Source organism: Rhopilema esculentum, chromosome 15, assembly GCF_057945365.1.
Source record: "Rhopilema esculentum isolate cy_ngs chromosome 15, ASM5794536v1, whole genome shotgun sequence".
NCBI classification, from domain to species: domain Eukaryota; kingdom Metazoa; phylum Cnidaria; class Scyphozoa; order Rhizostomeae; family Rhizostomatidae; genus Rhopilema; species Rhopilema esculentum.
In genome coordinates, this window is record NC_142829.1 from 3,088,952 (window position 1) to 3,110,884 (window position 21,933).

The 21,933-nt window shown below is 34.6% G+C and overlaps 2 protein-coding genes across 4 annotated transcripts in view; one reads left to right on the plus strand and one right to left on the minus strand.

Annotated features, from left to right (window-relative positions):
• LOC135685612 (protein MMS22-like) overlaps window positions 1-12,747 on the minus strand; it is a 69,674-nt gene extending 56,927 nt beyond the window's left edge. Inside the window, exons 1-13 of one of the 3 annotated variants that reach the window (XM_065201596.2) lie at window positions 12,646-12,719; window positions 10,614-10,687; window positions 9,918-10,091; window positions 9,170-9,245; window positions 8,659-8,793; window positions 7,942-7,997; window positions 7,312-7,378; window positions 6,200-6,333; window positions 4,662-4,759; window positions 3,999-4,115; window positions 3,151-3,241; window positions 1,003-1,115; window positions 612-674 (exon numbers count right to left, since the gene is read on the minus strand). In XM_065201596.2, coding sequence (XP_065057668.2) covers window positions 612-674; window positions 1,003-1,115; window positions 3,151-3,241; window positions 3,999-4,115; window positions 4,662-4,759; window positions 6,200-6,333; window positions 7,312-7,378; window positions 7,942-7,997; window positions 8,659-8,793; window positions 9,170-9,245; window positions 9,918-10,091; window positions 10,614-10,647 — 1,158 coding nt within the window. In that variant the 5' untranslated portion in view covers window positions 10,648-10,687; window positions 12,646-12,719. Of the gene's footprint in view, window positions 1-611; window positions 675-1,002; window positions 1,116-3,150; window positions 3,242-3,998; window positions 4,116-4,661; window positions 4,760-6,199; window positions 6,334-7,311; window positions 7,379-7,941; window positions 7,998-8,658; window positions 8,794-9,169; window positions 9,246-9,917; window positions 10,096-10,613; window positions 10,688-12,645 lie in introns of all 3 variants that reach the window. The other 2 variants (XM_065201598.2, XM_065201597.2) reach the window with 2 other exon arrangements.
• A 32-nt stretch (window positions 12,748-12,779) lies between these two features.
• Window positions 12,780-21,839, plus strand: LOC135685614 (E3 ubiquitin-protein ligase TRAF7). Its single transcript, XM_065201599.2, has 12 exons — window positions 12,780-13,527; window positions 14,011-14,105; window positions 14,947-15,068; window positions 15,501-15,779; window positions 16,195-16,342; window positions 16,933-17,037; window positions 17,390-17,467; window positions 17,897-17,983; window positions 18,658-18,790; window positions 19,361-19,509; window positions 20,090-20,209; window positions 20,775-21,839. The coding sequence occupies exons 1-12, from the start codon at window positions 13,062-13,064 to the stop codon at window positions 20,832-20,834; spliced, it is 1,842 nt and encodes a 613-aa protein (XP_065057671.2). The 5' UTR covers window positions 12,780-13,061; the 3' UTR covers window positions 20,835-21,839.
• The last annotated feature ends 94 nt before the right edge of the window (window positions 21,840-21,933 follow it).

The window sequence follows — 21,933 nt, forward strand, 5'->3', positions numbered from 1 at the left end:
CTAGAAGGGGTCATTTTCTGATAAATCATTCACTCGTGATATATAGAAACAAACAACAGGCAGTCAAGTATATGGTGTAAAACTCGGAGAAAAACTTCCCATCCACTTGGCAATTAGGGAAAGTGGTGCAAAATTTATTGACAACTTTTTTCTGTGCCAATATGTGCCAAAAGGCAAAAAAACCAAAAAAGCTTTTTGCAAATAAATTTTTTTCACAAACATGATACCCCCCTCAACATCCCACATAAATAACCCTTTACCCAATATACCTATATAAATCTAAAGAGCTTATAGCGGCGCATCGTTTGATGGTATGTTTCAAAGAAAGTTGAAGAAGACGCCATTATGACGTCATAAAGTTTAAAAGTGTCATTTTCTTACATTCTGGTTTCTTACATCTCTTGACATGGGATAGTAGCTCAGAATGCTATAGTTTATTTTGAAGGGCGTATCAATCAAGAATAATGCACAATGAGGGGGTTCAAATCACATTAGTAACAAACAAGGTGACTATACAAGGATATTCACATTTGTTTTCTATCATACAGTTGTTTAATTCAAAGAAAATTTCTAATAATCTCTGCATTTAAAAAAGTAATGCGATACCTTACCTTGGTGTTAAAAGTTGATTTCAAAAGATCCTGAATAAGAAGCCAATTACTTGGCAAGTACATCTGGAAATTAGATAATTAGAAACATCAAAAATGTGAAAAATACTGCATGGATCACTATAGAGATAAACAGTAGTGCAGGCAATGACAGGCATGTCTATTTTATGTGTATATCAAGAAAAAAGAAAATATCTATTTATTGACATAATAATAACAGTTTCTGAAAATTGAAATGACTTGATCGATATTTAAAATCTGAAATTTAACGTTGCTCTTTCAATAGCTGACACAAACAATACATTCAAAGAAATCTTCATTAACTCAATAACGATGCATGAATGAGGGGAATCTCTTTCTTTACCTTTAAAGATATTTGAGTAATACTACTTACGTTTTCTTTGTAAACTAGTGTCCCACCGATGTCATACTTGTAAAGAGGAGCAACCATTTTCAGCAACCACCACGCAAAGGTAATTGGTTCATTAACAGAGAAACCAGGTGGTGCTGGAGTTAAAAAAGGATGAGGGATAAAACGTTAGAAAATCCACTTTTCTTAGCAAAATCAGCCATCGATGAACGTTTATTGGGGCACACAAAAAAATAGAGTATAAACCGCAAATCAGGCTGAGAACGCTTAAGCAAGCAGTTGGCATTTGGAAGCAAAGAGGGGCGAATATAAAAGCATAGGCCGAAAAGAAAGATAACGAGATGAGGGGTACGTAAAATCTGCTGTAATCTGCAGTAATCTGCAGTTAGTGTTTGCAAATAGCATAACATTTCTTGCGTATTTGGATTAGGGATAGGGCAGGTACACCAATTGACTAATGCTGTAATGGCATCCTTCTTCAGAGGGCTTCTTCTTAACATATAGCTACCAAAATGAATGTCTATGTACCAAGGTTGCAGAATGTGTGACAATAGACCGTAGTGGTTCGAGATCCTTCGTAAAATAAGCCTCCAGTAAGGTTGGAGGGTTGGCGATTAAGAGTGGGGGCTGGGAGAGTCAACATCTCTATGTAATTCCGTTCATGATGTAGATAAAGCGCGGGTAAAGGCGCGCGGGCTATTTATAGCACTGTTTTGAATCTCTGTCACAGAAAAGAGGAAGGGCACAAGAGAAACTCTCGACGGCCCCTTTTTGGTTTTTCGACGATACGGTCATTCCTTAAGGTTACGATAAACGTTTTTGACACGATATTTGGTTTTCTCTCCCTAAAAACAAAACTATCAAAGGAAACAGATTAAACTATACATCATTCGATGCATAAGAATGTGGTGATTCCAACCATATCAAAATAACTAGCAAAGGTTGTAAAATGATACTTTCCAGGCAAATTTATTGCTTAAATGATTGTACCACCTTCAAAAGCTATTTTGTATCCTTGCATTTGAGGTAACAAAATCTGACTAATATCAGCAGAAAGCGCAGATTCTTAGCTACCAAAGTGTGACTCAGGTTTTTCAAATTCCTCCTCCCTTTGAAACTATACCCTGTCAAAAATTGGCAAACAATTTTTCTTCCCTCTCGTAGCTGTATTTGGCTATAAAAAACGGACCAGAGCAAATACATAAACTTTGAGCCACACTTTGCTTACCCGACATCTATCCTAGCCGTTTGCAAAGTTTTGACCCATCCAAAATAGCCTTTTCGCACCTGTATGTAGAGGAATTGTAAGTCCGGAGAAAACGGGATTTTACTGATCGCACTTGCAAGGTACACTCGTAAACCACAGTGTAATCCGGGTCATGTCATTCGAAGCTTTAAGATCAATGAACCTGTTTAAATTAACACAGCTGAACAGGTCAAGAGATTTTCAGGCCTCAAAAAAAAGTTCTGATAAAGAAATTATTGAAACCTTCGATTACATGGGATTTTTTCCATGTAAAGAATTTCTGTTTCTTTCAAATTTGGTATCATTGTGTACCTTTAAAGTTCAGCTACTTGAATGTGAAAAAATCGAAAAATGGATGTTTTCATCCAGAAAACGTTTACCGTAACCTTAATTAAGCCTTGGGGGACAGCAATTGGTTAGCTGCAATATGTGAGTAAAGGCGCCATTCGCTTTTATCAGGAGAAAGTTGCCACGAGTGAGCTCCCATGCAGATGAAAAACCTGTTTAGCATTGAATGCATTCGCGCATGCGCTTTGTGTCTTGGGTAGAGAAAACAAAGCGGAATCTCGGAAAGATCCTCTTTTTCCACTGTCCATCATTCGACCATACTTTTTCAAAACAACGTCGAGGGTTAAAATGGTCTTAAATGCAATTCTGTTGAAAATTCATCACCGTAAGTCCTTCTGACAATCTGGCAAAAATAGGGACATATGCCAATCATTTCTCACTAGAATTAAACGATTATTAAAAAATCCACATTTGTTGAAGTCTTTTTAAATTTTTTGTTAATGCAACAAAATTTTAATAGTTAATCTAATTGCATGAACTCTCTGTATCATGTTTGCAATAATAATTCGTCACATGTAAAAATTCATTCGCTAGTAAAAAAAGGCTTTTAAATATAATGATTACAACGACAATCGTACCTCTTTTGGCAAAATAATCTTCTTCGATAGCTGATTTTGTGGAAGTGTCCAGGAGGCAAGAACAAACGCCAGAAAACAAGGACCAAAAACCCTACAAAAGGAGACCATTGTTAGGAATCCGAGAAACTTACTTTTGTCACAGGAGAAATAACTGAATTTGATTCGAAAATCTCTGTTCCGAAAGCATTAAAATATCATAGACTTTCAAGAATCAGATAATATTGCTCGAAGTTTAAGCATTTGTGCATGAGAAAAGAAATATCGCTTTTGGTTTTAAAAATTGCAGATTAAGGTAAAGAGAAGTAAAGTGTCAACAAAAACGAAGGCTGCAAGAAATGTTTAACAAAACTAAAAAACTTCTAGAACATGATACCACTGGTATTTTACCAGCATTTTGCTAATAAATACATGCAAATTTGTCAGTAGATGCAAATATATGTATGCGAATAAATAATATGAAATATATCTGATCTAGCTTTCTAAGGCGGACGATCAGCTACAGTCAAATCCATGGACATGTAAATATTATAACTTTTGGATCTGCGCGTAAAAGATCGAATAAATTGTTTCCAGAAACACTTATTTTTGCTCAATGTTTTCGTTTTTCTATTTTTACATTCGTTAAGAAATCGGCAGTCTGCCTCTTTCGAAAAGGCCTATTCTTCAACTGCCTGCCGAAAAAATATGGAATCTAGTATGGAATGAAATAGAAAAGATCTTACATTACAGAAATAGATACAAAATGCAATGATAGAAAAAATATCATAATGTAAAAAGGTATAATATGGAGCTTTATTCTGATAAAGAAACGAACAAGAGGGCATTTGAGATTGATAAAACAAATTTACCTGACAGTTTTCAGTTGAAGAAAGTTTATCGGAGACATGGATGACGAAGAAAACCATCTGAAAACAGCAGGAGCATGGCAGAAAACTATATCTCTTCGATGAAAAGCTGTTTCTGTCCTAAAATTGAATAAAAAGTAAAATCAAAGTTTGAAGGCTTGCAAAAGCAATGCATTGTTAACTGGCATTGCATGGCCTATACATTTGTGATGATTTGGATCCATTTCATGTGCAGTCTTAAAATACAAAACCTTCCCCTATAATAAAGTTTTAGGGGTAGATTTGCAAGTCCTGGCGACTGAGAAAACATATCACCGTATAAGTTCAGAAGCCTCGTTTAGTTTTCCGAAAATGCTTAGCTAACAATCATAAATGTAGTAAAAAGGTAGTAAAAATGTTACGTTCATCGGAGCCGCAGTTACTATTGTTCCTGAGGGGAGGGGGGTGCACCTTTCCAACAAAAGCTATGAAAATGCTTTCAACAATCAACAGTTTCCAATTAAGAATAAAAATAATGAAATAAAATATTTTTATTTTAATAAGACAGCTCTTTCTTGGGAAGTTAAAAAAGATTTCAATTTTGACAGCAAGTGACTACAGCTATTTGTAAATATAACAACTTGCAAAGAAATAATTAAACTATGAACATCACTGGAGTGTGCATACATTTGTGAACATGTTCAGTGCCAAAACAGCGAGATCCCATAAAATCACTGTGAAATATTCCTCCAAAGTTGAAATACATGAGAATCTTGTGGCATTATCTAGAAACAGAACATCATATATGGCAAGACTAAACACTAAATCATCATATAAAACTAAATACTGGCAGTTTGAAAATAGTGACATGAGTATCAAACACATCGTGAAATTTGCTTATCAAAAAGGAAAGTCAATCCGAAGTAAAAATAGTGATACAGGCAAAAATGAAGTTGAGATGTTTGCATATGTCCTCCAGAAAAAAGATTATGTTAAAAATGGGTAGATTCTTTGTAACATGGAATCAAAGGAGGGCACTAGGGGGCGAGGGGGCGATGGGGGCGATGGGGGCGATGGGGACGATGGGGGCGATGGGGGCTAGGAGGGTAAGGACAAGAGGGTGGAGATGGTGAAAGGGTGAAGGGATGAGGGGAAAAGAGGGCGAGGTGGGTGGCAAGAAAATAAAAAGAAGTATCATTTTCTTAATTTACTTAATGTAAAGAAAGTGTTTCAAGTTTCTAATCCAGGATAAGGACCCTTCCATTCTTAAATGAAATCCGATAAAACTATCATCTCTTTTGCCTTGTCCGTACCTTTCTCTAAAATGAAACGGATACAGTTGTAAAAGTGCTTTGAAAATGAATCAAAGTGAAAACTGATTGAACTAACAATGGCCTAAGTGTTGTTTTTATTGTCATTTAAAAACTTTATGCTTATAGGAAATGCAAAAAAATCTTTTTTAAAAACCATTTGACATGCTGAAACCAAAGACACATTTCCCAGAAAAAAAATTGCTTTAATAATGTACTTCCAGGAATGGAGTTTATTGTTTTCTAGCAAATTTTCAAAAATTTTATTAAAAATCTTTTAGAATGACAAGTTTAAACCATCTAAGCGGTAGAAATTGAATGTTTCCCATATTTTCAAAGGGTGTAGAGGGCGTGGTCGCAAAAAATTTAATTGAGGATTTTGGCTTCAGACTCCTGCACCCTTTCGCCCTCCTCCCCCTAAAAACAGTGAAGTATCTGCCACTGACGGGATATATCATATGAAGTAAGGGCATATTATTGGAATTATGTGAAACTGACAAATATAATAAATTTGGTAGATAATAAAGAGAAATGTAGAACAAACTAGAGTTAGAAATTTTGACCAGGTGGCAAAGAGGAACAGTTGCAAACGAGAAGATATAAGACCTTGAAATTGGACACACAACCTGAATAAAAGAGCAAATAAGTCCAAAGAATTAAAGTACAAAGCAGCTGATATTTATCCTTACCATTAAATGTGAATCACCTAAAAGGCATTTAATATTTTGCCATAATAGTGCTACTGAATTTGCAACATGAGTAGGGGCATCAGTTTGGCAGACTGAATCTATGACCAACATTCCAAGGTCAAAGAAAAATTAATATTTTCAAAAACAAGCTACAACCGAACGGCTTCACCAAACAATTCACGTTTAAGAGAGTTTCAATAGTATTTTGCAAACAATCTTTTATTACCTTTTAAAGATAAAGATGTCAAAATAGTTGAAGCATGCCAATACGCCTCCAATACTGCATGATTGTGTATTCTTCCAATCGATGCAATGAGGGCCCTAAGCTCTTGCACAACAGACTCTTCATCATTGTGGCCCCTTGAAAGAATTTTGAAGTGTGTCATTTTCTATATAGAAAATATCATGATAATTTGGAAAAAAACTCTTAAGGGTTTTGCAGACTATAAATTGATTTTGATGGATCTGCTTCATGAATCTGCTGTAAGAATAGTCTAAATATTGTTTGCCAGCAAAGGAACAAGGACAAATTAAGGAAAATATATATCATATAATAGATATGAACTTTTCCTATTGAATGGACATGGTACCAAGGCATTGCTGCAGCAGTGTACAGATCGATGATAGTTGGAATTATACCAAGCAAATGTAAAAGCAAACAACTTGACCTGAAAATGCATCTAAAGGGTGCCTAGAAAGATTTGAGTTTTATTTCAAGGGGCCTAGTAAAAACGATGTCACGGGTAGAACTAATTTGTATAGGTCAAGTAACAAAGAATGGCGAAATGCAAGAAATAAAAAGCATATTTTCAAAAAGACTTTTACAGGTTGAATGGAATTGAAGTTGATGTACCAGAAGGTAGAAAAGAAATGAGAATAATGAGGCATGAGTTAAAGAAAGTAAGACAGTAGAATGCTCAGCTGCAGGTAAGTCTCACAGTTGGAGGCATAGTCCAAAAAGGCTATTTAGAAAGGACAGACAAGGTTTTAAAAGATTTTTAACATAAATTAATCCTAAACTGCTAGCCAATACTGGAAGATTGACAGTTGTGAAATATCAAAATTTAGAAAAAAAAACCAACACCTCTTGCAAATCATGACTCTATTACTGCTGCAAGTTTTGGCATTAGTGTGTTATGTTTAGCCATAATTGTTCATTAAGCATGTAATTAAACTATGTGTTTGTCCCTAGTTGTCAGAGAGTTTGTGATTTTTGTACTATAATTTTGTGATTTTTAGCATTACATACCCTGCCTAGGTGTATGTGGTAATTGATAGTGACAATGAATACAATTTAACATCATGGAAATTGAAGTACTACACCGGAGTTGATCTTACCCATGTAGCATTTCACCAACATATGCAAAGAAGATTTGGCAACGTTGCATCACACTTTTGCAGGCAGCTTTTATAAAGAGAATAAAGACATAATATGAATGGAAGGATGTATCATTAAATTAATGGCAAGCAAAGACATACCAATCCAAGAAAACCTTACAAAACTGAGGTTTATCTAAACACCAGCTAAATCTTTTTAAATAAAAATAAGAATGAAACTTTTGCAAAAGCTTTTTTACAGCGCTGCGTGTTTATTTTTACAGCATGCACTAGGAAATAGATTTTACAGTATGAGACGGAATATTACAGAGAAAAATGACACATCCTTTTTGGTAGCAATATTACCATAATGACATTAATTTTGATAAATAAACTTTATTTACCTCCTCTCAAAACCTTGGAAAATAGTCCTTGATGATATTAAAGTCTGAACAAACTTCAAAAATTTCTGTTGTTCAAAATATGAGGGATATAAATTTAATATATGAGAAACTATAATTACTATGCAAGTAAATATACTTCAAGTTTCTGATGACAAAAAAGAAAAAGAGGAAGGTGAACATACTACATAAAGAAACATCATGCATAAAAGATTGCATACCATTTGAAGTAACAAAATAGCAAACATACCATGGTTAACCTTTTTGAATGATTTATCAAAATTCTTCAATTGAAAAATGTGTTGCCTGGTAAAAATAATGAATTATAATCAAATTTATCAAAAATATTCGAATTCACCAAGTTGCAAATAGACAAAAAGCTAGAAAATAGCTATGATCAATACTGCACATTTTTCAATAAATACTACTTCCTGTAAGTTTTTACCAAATAAGGTGTGCTTATAAATATGGACCAAATTTTTTGTCCTTAACCAAGTTGTCTTTTAATAGCAAAAAGAGAAAAAGGGACAGTATGAATAAATCTTTGTTTCTCTGGTAGCCTTGACAGGGGAGAGACATATTTATAGAAACTTGGAAGAAGAACAAGCAAATGTGTATATCATTCTATCTAATACTTTATGAAAAGCAAAAGGCACAGTTGGATTAAAACTGAAAAATGCCTCATACACTTTCAATCATTTGTTTTCAGTCATTGTTTGTGAAACATAATTTTTTGCACATATAAAAACTACTAGACAGTCAATCAGTATAACTTTTCAAATATTGTCTTTAAAGTGAGATTTGGGTTTCAACTTCCTCCTGGCTTCAGAAAGGTTGTAAATACTCAAGAAGTAGTATTTAACAGAATATAAATAAACAATCTTAAAACATGGACACTTTAATTTAAATTGGCCAATTAAGATAATGATTAATCTGCTAGTAAATAAACCATTAAGCAAAGTCTTGCCTGCAAAGCAAAAATAACTTTCTTCTGTAAGTCGAAGTAAGCCCTTCTTCAACAGAAACTCTAAAGCCAAACAAACTGATTAAATCGTTCTTGAAACTTTCTTTGTTTGGGTATGGACATTCACTACTGAACAGCCTGCAAAAGAAAGTTTTGCTGTAATGATGTCTACTAAAATAGAGTAAAGATAAATCTGAAAAAATTGAAAAATTGATACTATTTTGAAGTTAGAAATAATTGCAAAACTCAATAAAAACAATTGATATATAACAAGTTGATAAGAAATGTTCAGTGTTGATAAGACTTTGACCATGAATGAATCCTGATCGATTCAAATAGAAAAGATTATCTTAAGTTGATACAATTCATAGACTCCTAGCACAACATGGAAGGTTGGTGGGCCAAGGGCAAACAAGGCTAATGGTAAACAATGTTCAAAAAAGGTTCTTTTGATTTATGAAAGAGTAGGGGGCATAGCCACCCTGGCCCCCCGGCATCATGAACCCTGACATACCGTTGAAACATTTCCAATATGGCATCATTTCTGAACTCTAATGAGAATTCTTTGCATTCAAAATTTGGCAAAAGTTCTGGCAAGAGAAAAATTTTTAAATTCAATATCCAATTTAGCATTACATGACTTTTTAAAAAAATAGCAACATCAACAAAACAAAGAGATTCAGTGATAGCTGGTTGGAAAAATGATTAGGGTATTCATGGATGGGACAAGTTAGCACAGGAACACAAAGGTGCATTCCTAAATGAACTTCAAAAGCAATTAATAACATTTCTAGTCCAAACTATTTCACCTTTAAACACAAATGATCTGCAAAAAATGCAACATTCTGTTAAGGTACATACAACTATAACGATGGAAAAAAGGACCATTCCTCTTGAAGAAGGGAAGTAGCTAACAATTTTGCCCACAAATAAAATATATTAGCGGTGAATCAGGCAAAGCAAATGTCAACCCTTTTATTCAAAGTTTGTCAGAATCAGATAATAATTTTATACCTATTTCAAATGCCCAACTCTTTAAACATACACTAAATTACCACAATTTAGCTTTGCACATTCAGCTGATATTTCACATGCACTGAGCTGGTCTTCAAAATTTGCCTTAGGGCAAGCAATATAAGGACAATGGTTTTAGTTACTATGTTTTATCTTAGCCCCCTCCCCCAGGTCAAGGCATGCCTCTATACAACAAAGCAAAATCTTTCTAATTTGGCAGGCAAATGAGTCAAAGAGGTTCAACAAACCATTTTCTTTAGCAATGATTGATATGTCTTCAAAGTTTTTTTTCTGCAGAGGTACTACACATTGTGACTCAAGAATTTCATCATCACTTTCCATTAATGGAGGAGTCATTGATCCACTCCAATCAGACAAAACATTTGCATCTTGTTCTCTTGAATCTTCCATTATTTTGTTTTCTTTCTTATCAAAGAAAAACAAATAAATGAAGTACTATATGACTTAAGAAAACACTAAGAGATCTAAGTATCATCTAAGAGATATACTACTTTTTGCTAAATCATTTTTCTAATTAGAATCAAGTTTCTTGTTCTTCATTGTGTAAGAACTGAAGAAATGTACTATTTGTGTAAAAAATGTACCAATGAACTCCAGACTGGAAAACTTGCATATGCTTGCAGCAACGCTGAACTTCTTGTGCTTGCACCTCGGGCTTCTAGTGACCCAAAATATCAATGGATTCATATATTATACTATAGTTATGTATATAATGGACATTGTTGCTAACAGCTCACAACGAACAGTTTATTTTGAGGATAATCCAAATTTTTACATAGCTTTCATAGGACATTAGATTGTTTCAAGATTGAAGTTTTCAAAGTTTTTAAATGGGGGATACACACTGATGGTTGTTTTAACCAATTTTTGTGGTGAGCATAAAAAATTTTATTCAATCGATGCCAAAATTATTTGGAACGTACCCAGGACTTTGCGCTGTGATTTTCTTCTATTCATTTGTTTTCCCGAATATTACTACTTCCAGTCCCTGTTCCCCCTAAAACAATGTTAATAGTTTTAAAAAATTTCAGACAAGCCACACCAAAAAGGCGTACTGAATTTGCTTTTGAAACAGGGCCGTAAATCCCGGGGGGTGGGGGGGACTGGACCGATTTTTTTGGAGAAATTACCATCATTTTCCTTGAAAGAAAGAAATTCCTGGTAGCCGGGTTAGAACCAAACTACGTTTTTCTGTGTTATTGCAACAAACCTCAGCCAATAAGGTTATTTTTGTAAGCAGAGTGGTTTTTATAATTTTTACAAGATAAAAACTTACCGTTTTCTACCGTTTTTTACCGTTTTTTTTTTAAAACAAAGTACAAAATAAAAGGAGAGCAATCTGTCATTTTATTTGACCTATTTACTAACTTGTTTACGTACATTTCTATTATTTGTCTATCATTTACTTTTATTTAGTAAATCACTTTTTGTATCATTAAAATGTATTCATTTTTTATGTGTAAACATGGCCTACTGAAAGCACTCAAAATAAGGAAGACGCACATTTCTGTTCAGAAAGTAAATTTCTACCAATCAATACAACAGCGTCCCATATTTTCCCAAAGTCTGTCACTAAGGTTTAAGCATGATTCTTCCCAGTTCAGTTCAGTTTAGTTCAGTTTCATTTTTTAAATTCCACTACATACAATTTATCAATAACAAGACAAGCATACATCTAAAATACAAGAAATTAATACAATATACCAATACAAAACATAGACACAAGATAGATTGTATGGAAGGAATTACTTACAGGAGGAGCTCTCTCAGTAGTTAGACTAATCGAGGAGAGAACACCCCCTATTATAAAAGTATCTCATATAAAATTGATTTCTTTAATTGACATTATGATGTTGACAAAACTACTTGATGGGCAGATGGTGACATTTTTGATATCCACTTTTCCAGAATTTAGTAATTCCCCTCCAAAATTTCACCCAATAAACAATAATCTGTGTTTTTCTGAAAAACGCCGAACTTTCTATCCTGAGTTTTTAAAGTTCTAGTTTTTTATTAAATTTATTCTGGGGGATGCCTTTCTAGAAGATAAAATTTCAAAAATTTTCTTCGGCGTCGGACCCAACCATGGTCCGGTCTGCAGAGTGTGGCACTTTTCGACGAGATCTCCGGTGTGCACGAGCAAAAAGCCTGGTGTGCCGGTGTGCACCACCAAAAATGTCTGGTGTGCTGGTGTGCACCGACTATTTCCCCTGTTGTGGCTAAAATTTGTGAATTTGCATTTCACCCTAAAAATGCGTGTGAAATATACTGTTGAAGAAAGCGCAAATTTTTATTTGTATATTTGTCAAGTAAGATTCATGATATCTCAAATTGTTCATACACGACTGTGCTTGTTTTTATCAGCTGACATTTTCTATGGGACCACACGAAGCCACACCCATCTTAGTTACCACACCCAAAAATAGCCGGTGTACAACAGGTTTTGCACAAAAATATCTCCGGTGTGCACATGCCGTACTCTGCAGACTGGACCATGGTGGGTCCTCCTACGACAGTTAACTTGATTCTTAGCTCCCAATGTTCAATTTCTTGGGGCCATCTCTGAAAAAATGTTATCCATCCAATTATCAACACAAGTCAATGTACTAAGGAATATCTTTAAATACCTTCTATAGAGCAGAAAGTCTTGAGAAATCCAAAAATATTGACTTTTGTTTTTAAAGTAATTTGCCCCTCAACTGTTTCCATAAAACATAACACATACCCTTGTGGTGCCATGACCCACTGCATACTTTATATTCATTCGCTCTGCTGACCCCCCCAATTCACATGACAGATTTACGGCCCTGTTTTGAAAACTGACATTACCAGGGTTCCAGGACTTTTGGCAGTGATAGTACATAAATAAGCTAGGTTGTGACTTATCTAGCCTTCTTTCTTTATTAGAGACTCAATGACAATGACACAATTTTCTTGCAGAACTAAAAAACCTACCTAGCGGTACAGCTGAAATGCCTTTCTATTCAACAAGAAGAAACCCACGAATAACTCCATCTTGTGAAATTTCCCGCCGTCATTGCCTCGTCTTCAGGCAGCAAGAACAACAACAAAAGGAACAAATCAACTTGAAGGGAAGTGCTGAAGATAATGATGGGTACCTTGGTAGGTTTCTGTTCCTGGGTTTGAAGGAACACGGAAAAGATGCAAGAAATAGCCTGCTAGCAATTCGAAGCACAGATACGTCATGCAGGATCAATTTCCGCTCGTCTTCATGTAGGAAGTTTTTCTTGCTGATGGCCACTCCTTCCGATCGATTCATGCACGCTCATGATATATAGGCCTACCGCCAATTTTTTACTGAATGAGAAACAATTGAAAGACAGAGATCATTTTTAAGCTGATATAGAATCATGGACTTTCCAACCAAATTTGTTAGTGAACCTTCAAGATCATTGAAATGTCCTTGCTGTGATGGTGTTTTTAGGAGCCCAGTGATCTCGACTAGCTGTGGACACACGTTTTGCAAAGACTGTTCAGTTCATGGTCATGGAATTGGTTGTTGCCCGTTAGATGAAACTCCGTTTGATGGCTCATCATTTGTTGCCAATAGAGCCCTACAGGGTCAATTAGATGAGCTTAAAATTTACTGTCGTCATGGGCTAATGCGATATGATTCTGATGAAGACTTCGTTATCGACGAAAATGGTTGCCCGGAAAAGATCACTTTTAGCCAGCGAGAAGAGCACGAAAATTTATGTGAATTTGCTTTGATTCCATGCCCCAATAGCTCAAATTTTTGTGGAAAATTTAGAAGAAAAGATTTAGAAGAGCATTTAAAACACTGTGATCGGATTCCCTGTGATTATTCGAGGAAAGGTGAGCACCAGATGACATTTACCAATCCTATTTTGTGCTTTACTTTAATTTGCAAAAAGGGTCTTTCAAGGATTTTGCTAACTCATCCTTACTGCTACAATACGCACTTCTAAAAAATTGTTTGATATCACAACTTGTCTTATTGGGAATACAGAAGAGATCTGCGCCCTTCACATTCCAAAGTTTATTAGAATCTACTATATTTTGTCCAGGGAACTTAGTTATTTGTGTGAAGTCAATAAAGTCTAAATAAATGCATTCATTGACTAACAGGGTGACCATACACTTTTTTGCAAAGCAAACTATTTCAAAGCTGCAATAAAAGGTGTGAAAGAAGCCTTGACCCCCCCCCCCCCCCATTTTAGTTAGCCTTGGCCCCCACATTAAACTTGATGGCATGGGCCCTGAACCTGGCGAGTCAATTGAAGGATTTATTTGGTGCCTAAGCTTAACACTCCTTGATTGGCTTCGTGTATTTCTCAGGGTGTTCTTTCTTTGGAACCTATGACGAAGTTGTAGAACATCAAAGTGTTTGTCCCAGGAGGGATGGTGATCTAGATTCAGCAATTCAAGTAGAGGTATTTTGAATCATATTTCCATGGTAAAAAATTATCTGCGAAAAGGAAACAGTGTAATCATCTGTTTTGAATAGCAGTTTTTAAGTTACAATGTTATTTCATTTCAGACCTATGAGACTTCTAATAGGAGTGGCTTTGAAAAACCAAGTATGCAAAAAATGCACAAATACCACCAAACATTTGCTACCATCTAGTTTGTAGAAAACATGTCAGATTAACAAAGAAGAAATAGCTGATTAATTAGTCCATAAATTTTGAAAATTTTCAACATTTTTCAGTTTTTTACACCAATAATGCACTCATATGGCTTTTTGACTTGCTTGACAATTTGTCCACAACGATAACTTGTCAAGGTTGTCCAAAAGTTCATGCTGTTTGAAGTTAGGTATTAGTTTTCTTATTTTCAAGACAAAAATAATGTCATATGTGAAATTGTTAGCTAGCAGAAAAAAAGAGGGTATGGTCTCTTGACCTTTTCTTGTCAATTTTCATTATAAAATTATTTGAACTATCAGGATGGCATAAGTTTGCATCCAAACCCCATCTCTAGAAACAAGTGCTGCAAATCATTTCTCTTGTATTGTCTTTCGGCTATTTAAACTGCTTCTGCTTGCTTTTTCAAAATGATTTTTACATCAAGTTTCAGAGGATTCATTTCAATGGTCAATTTAGTGTTTTTTCCATTCATCATATAAGATAGTTTAAACTGTCATGTCATAAATAAGACTTGTCATACTGATCTCAGAATCTGTATTTAGTTTTATTTTTTACTGATATTGCTAACAAGCATTTTTATAATTTAATTTTTCTGTGTATCCATAGTCAAATTATATTTGTGCAGGTTGGAAATAACGGGTTGAGTTCAAAGGTAGTCACCAAGAAAATACAGTATTTAAGTGAAAAAGTTGCATCTCTTGAAAATGATAAGGAAGTCATGACAAACCAAATGAAGCAAGCAGAAAGGTAATTATTTTGATTTTTTACAAGGGATGCTGTTACCACCTAGGGACAAATGGGCAGGCTTGAGTAAAAGGGCATTTGAAAAATAATTCTTAGCTCTTTGATAATAAAAGACCAATGCCAAGGACCCTTTTATGAAGAGGGCACTTTGGCTCCTTGTCCCTCCTAGCAAATGGTAACAGGGAGTGCTCCACCTTGCACCCACCTTTCCAGTAGTGATTGAACTTATACTTACATATCTATGAATTATGTGTTGTTTGTTCATCCTGATTTTACATCAATTTAGGATTTGTATGAAATCAAATAAGTTCCATTAAATTTTTCTATACATTTAAAAACTTGTTCATTGTTTTTAAAGAAACATTGTATAGTGCTTTGTAAGAAATTGACTTTTTCACTTATTTCCTCCTTATGTTGAAAAATTGATTTCTCCAGACAGATAAAGAGCTTAAAATCACAAGTGGATTATCTGACAAACATTGTTGAACAAATCAGAATGGCACAAGCTGCAGCTGTAAGAGATAGAATTGGTTCTCAATCAACTTCAGATATGCTAGAACTATATGAAGCTCACAAGAAAAGATCAATTTCATCCTCATCAACTTCACAAGCAACTTCACCTACACAGGCTGCACGATCTTTGTCATGGAGCAGAGCCAATAAAAAAGAGAACTGGAAAATGCCATTTACCTTTGCGTGCATTGGAACATTCAGGTTGGTTGCCCACAGCAAATGCATATGATAACAGTATTTTCATACAATACAATATAGTGTAATGTTTTTTTCATCTTTGCTAATTTGTAGTCTTGCATTGGTGTTATCAATTTTAGGATTGCATTTTTTTTGTAGCAAAACTGTTTATTGAATTTTATTTAGTATGGATTGACTTGGAAGAAAACATAATAATTCAACATTCAACTCAAATTCATCAATCTGGTATTAGAGAGCTATCTCAGAGACCTCAAAGATCAAGCCTAAGATAGATGATACTCTATTCATTGTACATTATCCAATACATACTTTTACAGTGCACTTATGGGCCTAGGCACAGAGTCTCTATATAACTAACCCCATTTTCACTGCTCCTGACTTAATGGTCATTTGTCATTTTCTGATTTTCTTTCTAAAGAGGTCATACTGGGACAATATGGTCATTAGCATCTAGAGGCAACCTGCTCTTCAGTGCTGGTGCAGACTTGATGATTAAAGTATGGGATATTCATGACATTAAGAACTCAAAGGGATGCATACAGACAATGATTGGACACAGAGGGGATGTAAGTATTACGCTATATAGAATGACAACATTACCACTCAGCCCTCTCCAAACAGTCTATTTTATATATTTTTAGTTAATTGTTCACCTTTGTAAGAGGAAGCCTTTAAGAATATGATAAAAATGAGGAAGCAACTGACACCTCCAATAGTTAGTTTTGCCAGTAATGAGGATCATCAAACTGAAGAGGACCACAAACAGGCCTAAGGCTGTCAGTGACAGTGTGAAGCTGGAGCTGTAGAAATAAACAAGGGAGCCTTAGAGGCTCTAAAACAGTCATGAAGTTAAGAGTATTCACCAAAGAAACATATTGCAAAGAATTAGGCATATGCTTACTGTTTACCATCCAACAGAGCTGCAATTTGATGGTCGGAGCAATTAAGCCACTGACACCTCAAATACTGGCACCTAAATAAATTATACCAGACATTTTTTTACATTAATTTTGCCAGCAAATTGTTGGGAGTTGCCACCCATTGCAAATATGATGTTTTTAATGCTATCAGTTTAAGAACCAGTAAATCATTGCATTTGACCCACAAATTCATTTTAATGCATTCCAAAATTGAAGATTCTGATTCCTTCCTGCAGATACATGTACTTTGTGTTGGAGATCGTCTATTATACAGTGGAGGTTCAGACAAATGTATACGCACTTGGGACTTATCTAATTATCAAGCACATTTTGTGAAAGAGGTAAAATGACAACTAAAAATCACACTTGAAGAAGCATTTATATTATTTTTACAAAGCACCATCTCAAATCTCTTAAAGAAATCCAGTTACTTTCACTGCTAAAACTCTCAATTGTAATTGTGTTTGATCCTTGAAAGCATGCCTTCTTAGAAAATGAATTAATAGTGTTTATGCTATGACTCAGCATCTATTTTGTATTATCAGGGCATTTAATTTTAATCAAATAAATTCCATTTTATTCAAATATGATATTAGCTAGATCTATAAACCTATAAACTGCATAGGAGATAAAAAATTGCCTGTTTGCAAATGTTGCCTTATTACATTATTTCATATTTTCTTAAATTTACAGGATGCCCATGATAACATTGTGTGTGCAATTGTCTACACTGGGAAGTATATATTCAGCTCATCTTTTGCTTCAATCAAGGTAAATCTAGTCTTCAATCCTACACATTTGCTTAGCACCTTTGCAAAGGATAGAGCACGGAAAGGCAATTCTTTACCTTGCAAACCTGCAAAAGATTTTTTCCCTTGTTCCCAAATGCAAGGAAACCAAAGAAAGATGGTTTCAAATTTTAAAGAAACATGTAGCAGGCAATTTCAAAAGATGATAAGAGCACAATATAAACATGCCCATTTTTCTATACTTTACTGCCTCCTATGACAAGAAAGTTTTATCATTCATGTTTGTGTTTGGAAACATTAATTAAGTAAAAAAAAATTTTCTTATTTGGAAAAGATACATTGTTCCATGTACATGAAGAATTACTGTACACCTACTATATCAAATTGTAGCATAATATTTTTATATTGTGGTCTCAGGATAAAAAAAATGAAGAATTCTTTAAATCCCTAGGTCTGGAAATCTGTCAACTTAGAACTTGTTCACTCTATCAGTGATCTCAAACATTGGGTGAGAGCTCTTGTGTGTGACAGGAACCGTGTAAGTAGAATTTAAATCTTAAGCAAAAGCTGATTAGATGGACTCAATTTCATTAATTTGAGGAAAGTAACAGCATGTGGGGCCTTTTAGTTTTGTGTGCTAGGGTGGCACGGTGGTTAGGGTCACAGACTACTGGTTCAGGGATCTTGGATTGAAGTTACTGCCCTGACCAAAATTACACTTAAAAGCGAGAAGAAGCATGAGATGATGGTATATTTTAAGGAAGGACCAGGACTCTGATTGACAAGTCTACAATGCCTGCCAAAAGTACTTGAAACACCCAACAATTTGCATTGTATTTCATATCTTTCATTCCTTTTCTGAAAAAAATTTCTACTTCTGCCCACTTCCCCCTAGAATGATGTTGATAATTTAGAGAAATATCATAAAAGAAGTGCAAAAGAAAGTGTTTCCTAATATCCAAAGCCGTTTTATAGTAAACCAACATTGTTCTGTGGGGGAGAGGGGGATGATTGATTTTGACCTTGGAAAATGATGTCAGTATTCCAAGACTTTTGGCAGGCATTGTAGCTTCTCAGTGTCATAAAAACTACCTAAATACAAAACATGACATAGACATAGACACAACATAGACAAAAGATTGTCAGAATTTACTCATCCAAATTTTTATCAGTGCATTGCTTATAGACTCCCTAATTTTCAATTTTTCACAGGAAAGAGTTTTCAGTGGCTCGCACAATACTGTGTATATTTGGGATGCAAATAACTTAACATTGAAGGGGAAAGTTGATCACAGCCATGGATCTGTGTACTCTCTTGGTGTAACACAGCAATACTTGATTATAGGTAAAAACTTGTTTATATAAGGTTTTGAGTTCAGCAAGGAGTAACTTCTGTGAAAATTGAATAAAAATATTGATTTGCAATCACATTAAAAAAGCAGGCAGTGTTCAGAATACAGCAAGGTATTTTGCAAAACACCTGAGTACATACAAGTTATTGAAATCGGAGTCAGCAAGTCAAATTTTTCATTCATCATTGGGGTCAAGAGTCACTCTTTTATCAACCCAAATTGATTATATAAGTAGCATAGAATGCTATGGGTGAAATAACATTAAAGAGGAGATTCAGGGCTTACTTTTGTTACCCCACCAGTTGATATGGTAAAAGATGTTCAGTTTCTTGATAAATTGCTCAATTGATGAATTTAATTTAATTTAATTTTAGTAATCTATTCATAATATTTTTGTGTGTGATTACACACTGTGCATTTGAAAGCACAAGGGAAACAGAAGACTATTTAGAGTAAATATCAAGCAACATTTTAAATATCAAGCTTTTTAAAATCATTTATAATGACAAATTTGTAAGAATTTTAAAGGATAACATTTGAATTGTTTGCATTGGTTGCTTAAGGAACATATAATCGGAACACGCATTTGTATGATGCCAACACGTACCAAGAAGCCAAAGGTTTTAATGGTCATGTTGGAACTGTAACTGGAATGGCACCATCACCATCAGGAAACTTTTTGTTTACCTCATCATCTGACCATACAATGCAGGTAAGATTAAGTTTTCAGTTATTTTCCTTCAAAATATGATCCTAGGGTCAAGAAGGGGGTTAATCAACACTCGTGGTACAAGTGAAAGATACAGCTATAGTAATTTGTGAGCAACCTCTAGCACAAGTGAAACAAGGTCAATGGGTAGAAAGTAATCATTAACATTTCAAAAGTAAACCTTGTCAGTTTGAAGTGGAAAAGCAAAAGGATCGTGTATAGTGCTTGAAACCCATTAATTAGAATCTTTCATCTTGAATGATTTCAAATATTTACCACAAGTAGTCTGTTGCTTTCGTTTTTTTAAATTCATATTCAGTGATATATTAATTGGTTATCTTTGGCCTTGTGGTATTTTTGGGACCCAACATCCCAAGAAAATTTTCAACTGGTTTACATTTAGAAAGGCTCTAAGGTCTCTGCACTGGACCACAATTCTATCTTTGGACCATTGATTGTCTCTATTGTTTGTCTTGCTAGTTGCCATGACATATATTCTGCTAACTATCAAATACATGTCATGATGAAAAGGTGTCTCATGTAACATAAGCTTTCCATTCATAACAACTCTCAATCATTTTAGGTTTGGGACCTTGCCAAATTGCTGCCAATCCAGGTTCTGTCACGTCATGAAGGCAGTGTCAATTGTGTCACTCTTCGTGGTGATATGCTGTTTAGTGGATCAGAAGACAGAGAAATCAAAGTTTGTTTTTGCTTGCAAAAATATTTATTCCTTTAAAGTATTTTGGTTGAATCATCCTTTTGCATTCTCATTTGCATCTCATTTACACGAATTGGCATGGGGCTTCATCATTTTTAAGCTAAGTATTCTTATGAACACCTTTCTATCATAACCATTTTTCTGAATAGTCTTTGCTCTTTCCTTGTTTGTATCTGCTTAGGTTTTTAGTGTTTTTTGCACACAGTTTCAGTACATGCTAATATATCATTGAGATACCGCATTTTCTTTAAAGAATGCCTTGGCCTTTATTACAAGTTCCAACTTTTTGTACGGACTTTAATACCAAAAAAATGTTTCAAATGAAGAATGACAAAAAAAGTGTGGTAAAAAAATAAGACAGAAGGCATTTGTTAATTGTAACAGCTTCTTAACCTTTTGATATCTTCCTTCATTTGCAAAGTTATCATTGCTTTTCCTCATTCATACTTAGCGCATCTTTACTATCTTTGGCTCTCCTTCCTTTATTATATTGCTTTGAGAATGCATCTAGAAACTCAACTTATTCTTTGTCTTATTTCAATTTAAGGTTTATGTGTATTGCAAAGTTTGTGAGAACACATTTCTGGGTGGATCGTCATCAAGATAAAAGCAAATTTCAACAATGGTACTGATTGGTACGTAAATAATATCTTATGTATTTGTGTTACCAAGAGAAGTTGCTGAAAGATCTGTGCATTTGGCCCCTACTGTCTCATTTTTAAGGAAGACCAACCATGTTGGAGCACATCTGAATATAATAACTATTCAACAGCGGTTGCTGGACAGATAATAACTGACAATATTTCCTGGTAGATAGTCTCCTGTATTTCTTGAAACAGTTCAGAATGCAGTTCAGAGAGGCAACTATTTTGAATGCCTTTGTCAATAAAGTGACAATAAAGGCGCAAAATGAAAGCAGTATTTCATTTTTATGGATCTTTGAAAAAAGAACAGTTGTTCTGTCTTTAAAAGTACCAGAGCAGATGAAATATTGTATTGCATTTAATTGATACCAAGGTATCATCTGAAGTAACAAATGCTGTGCTTTGCTGAGTAAAGTCTTAAAATACAAAGCAGGTTCTTTGATTAGTGTTTTAAATTGAAATTTTTTATCTTTTTATATGGTTATTATCCAATTACACTTTTCCAAAGTCTCTCTTTTTTTGTCTCTTTCCGAAAGTACAAAATCTTAATTTCAAAATGTCTATACTTTGAAAGGAGAATCTGACCATCAAAGGTACAGTTAGTGCGAGGAAAAGGGAGAGAGAGATGAAATAATTTTTCTCCCTCCTTTTCTCTGCCACAGCCACATTTTTCCCACAGGGAATTAAAAGTATCTAGTCAAGTATAAAGCAATGTGTGAATGCATATGCAACGCCGGTGCCCTTTTCTCTGATAAAAAGCAATCCCTCTGAATAAAACGAAATAATAACTGATGCAAGAAGACCTTCCTCAAGCATCTTGGCCGAAAAACAAAGCAAGCCCAACTCAACTTGCCCTTAGCTTTCCAATAGAGAATAAAAGTGCTGCCTTCAGTTTTGAATAGCACACACCACTAACAACTGTTGAGATGGCCCTAAGATAAATTAGTGCATATTAACTTATCTGGCCACCCCAAATCCTTTAGCAGGACACTCGCTCCTAATAAGTAAATTAAATATTTAAACTAGCTATAGGTTGCATGAAAAGGCCATCACCTAGAAACT

Excerpts from the sequence above, each read along its gene's own strand:
- LOC135685614 (XM_065201599.2), top strand. The coding sequence starts at position 13,062 with ATGGACTTTCCAACCAAATTTGTTAGTGAACCTTCAAGATCATTGAAA. Across the intron at positions 15,069-15,500 it reads CAAATGAAGCAAGCAGAAAG|ACAGATAAAGAGCTTAAAAT; the intron begins GTAATTATTTTG and ends TGATTTCTCCAG. Across the intron at positions 19,510-20,089 it reads CATCTGACCATACAATGCAG|GTTTGGGACCTTGCCAAATT; the intron begins GTAAGATTAAGT and ends CAATCATTTTAG.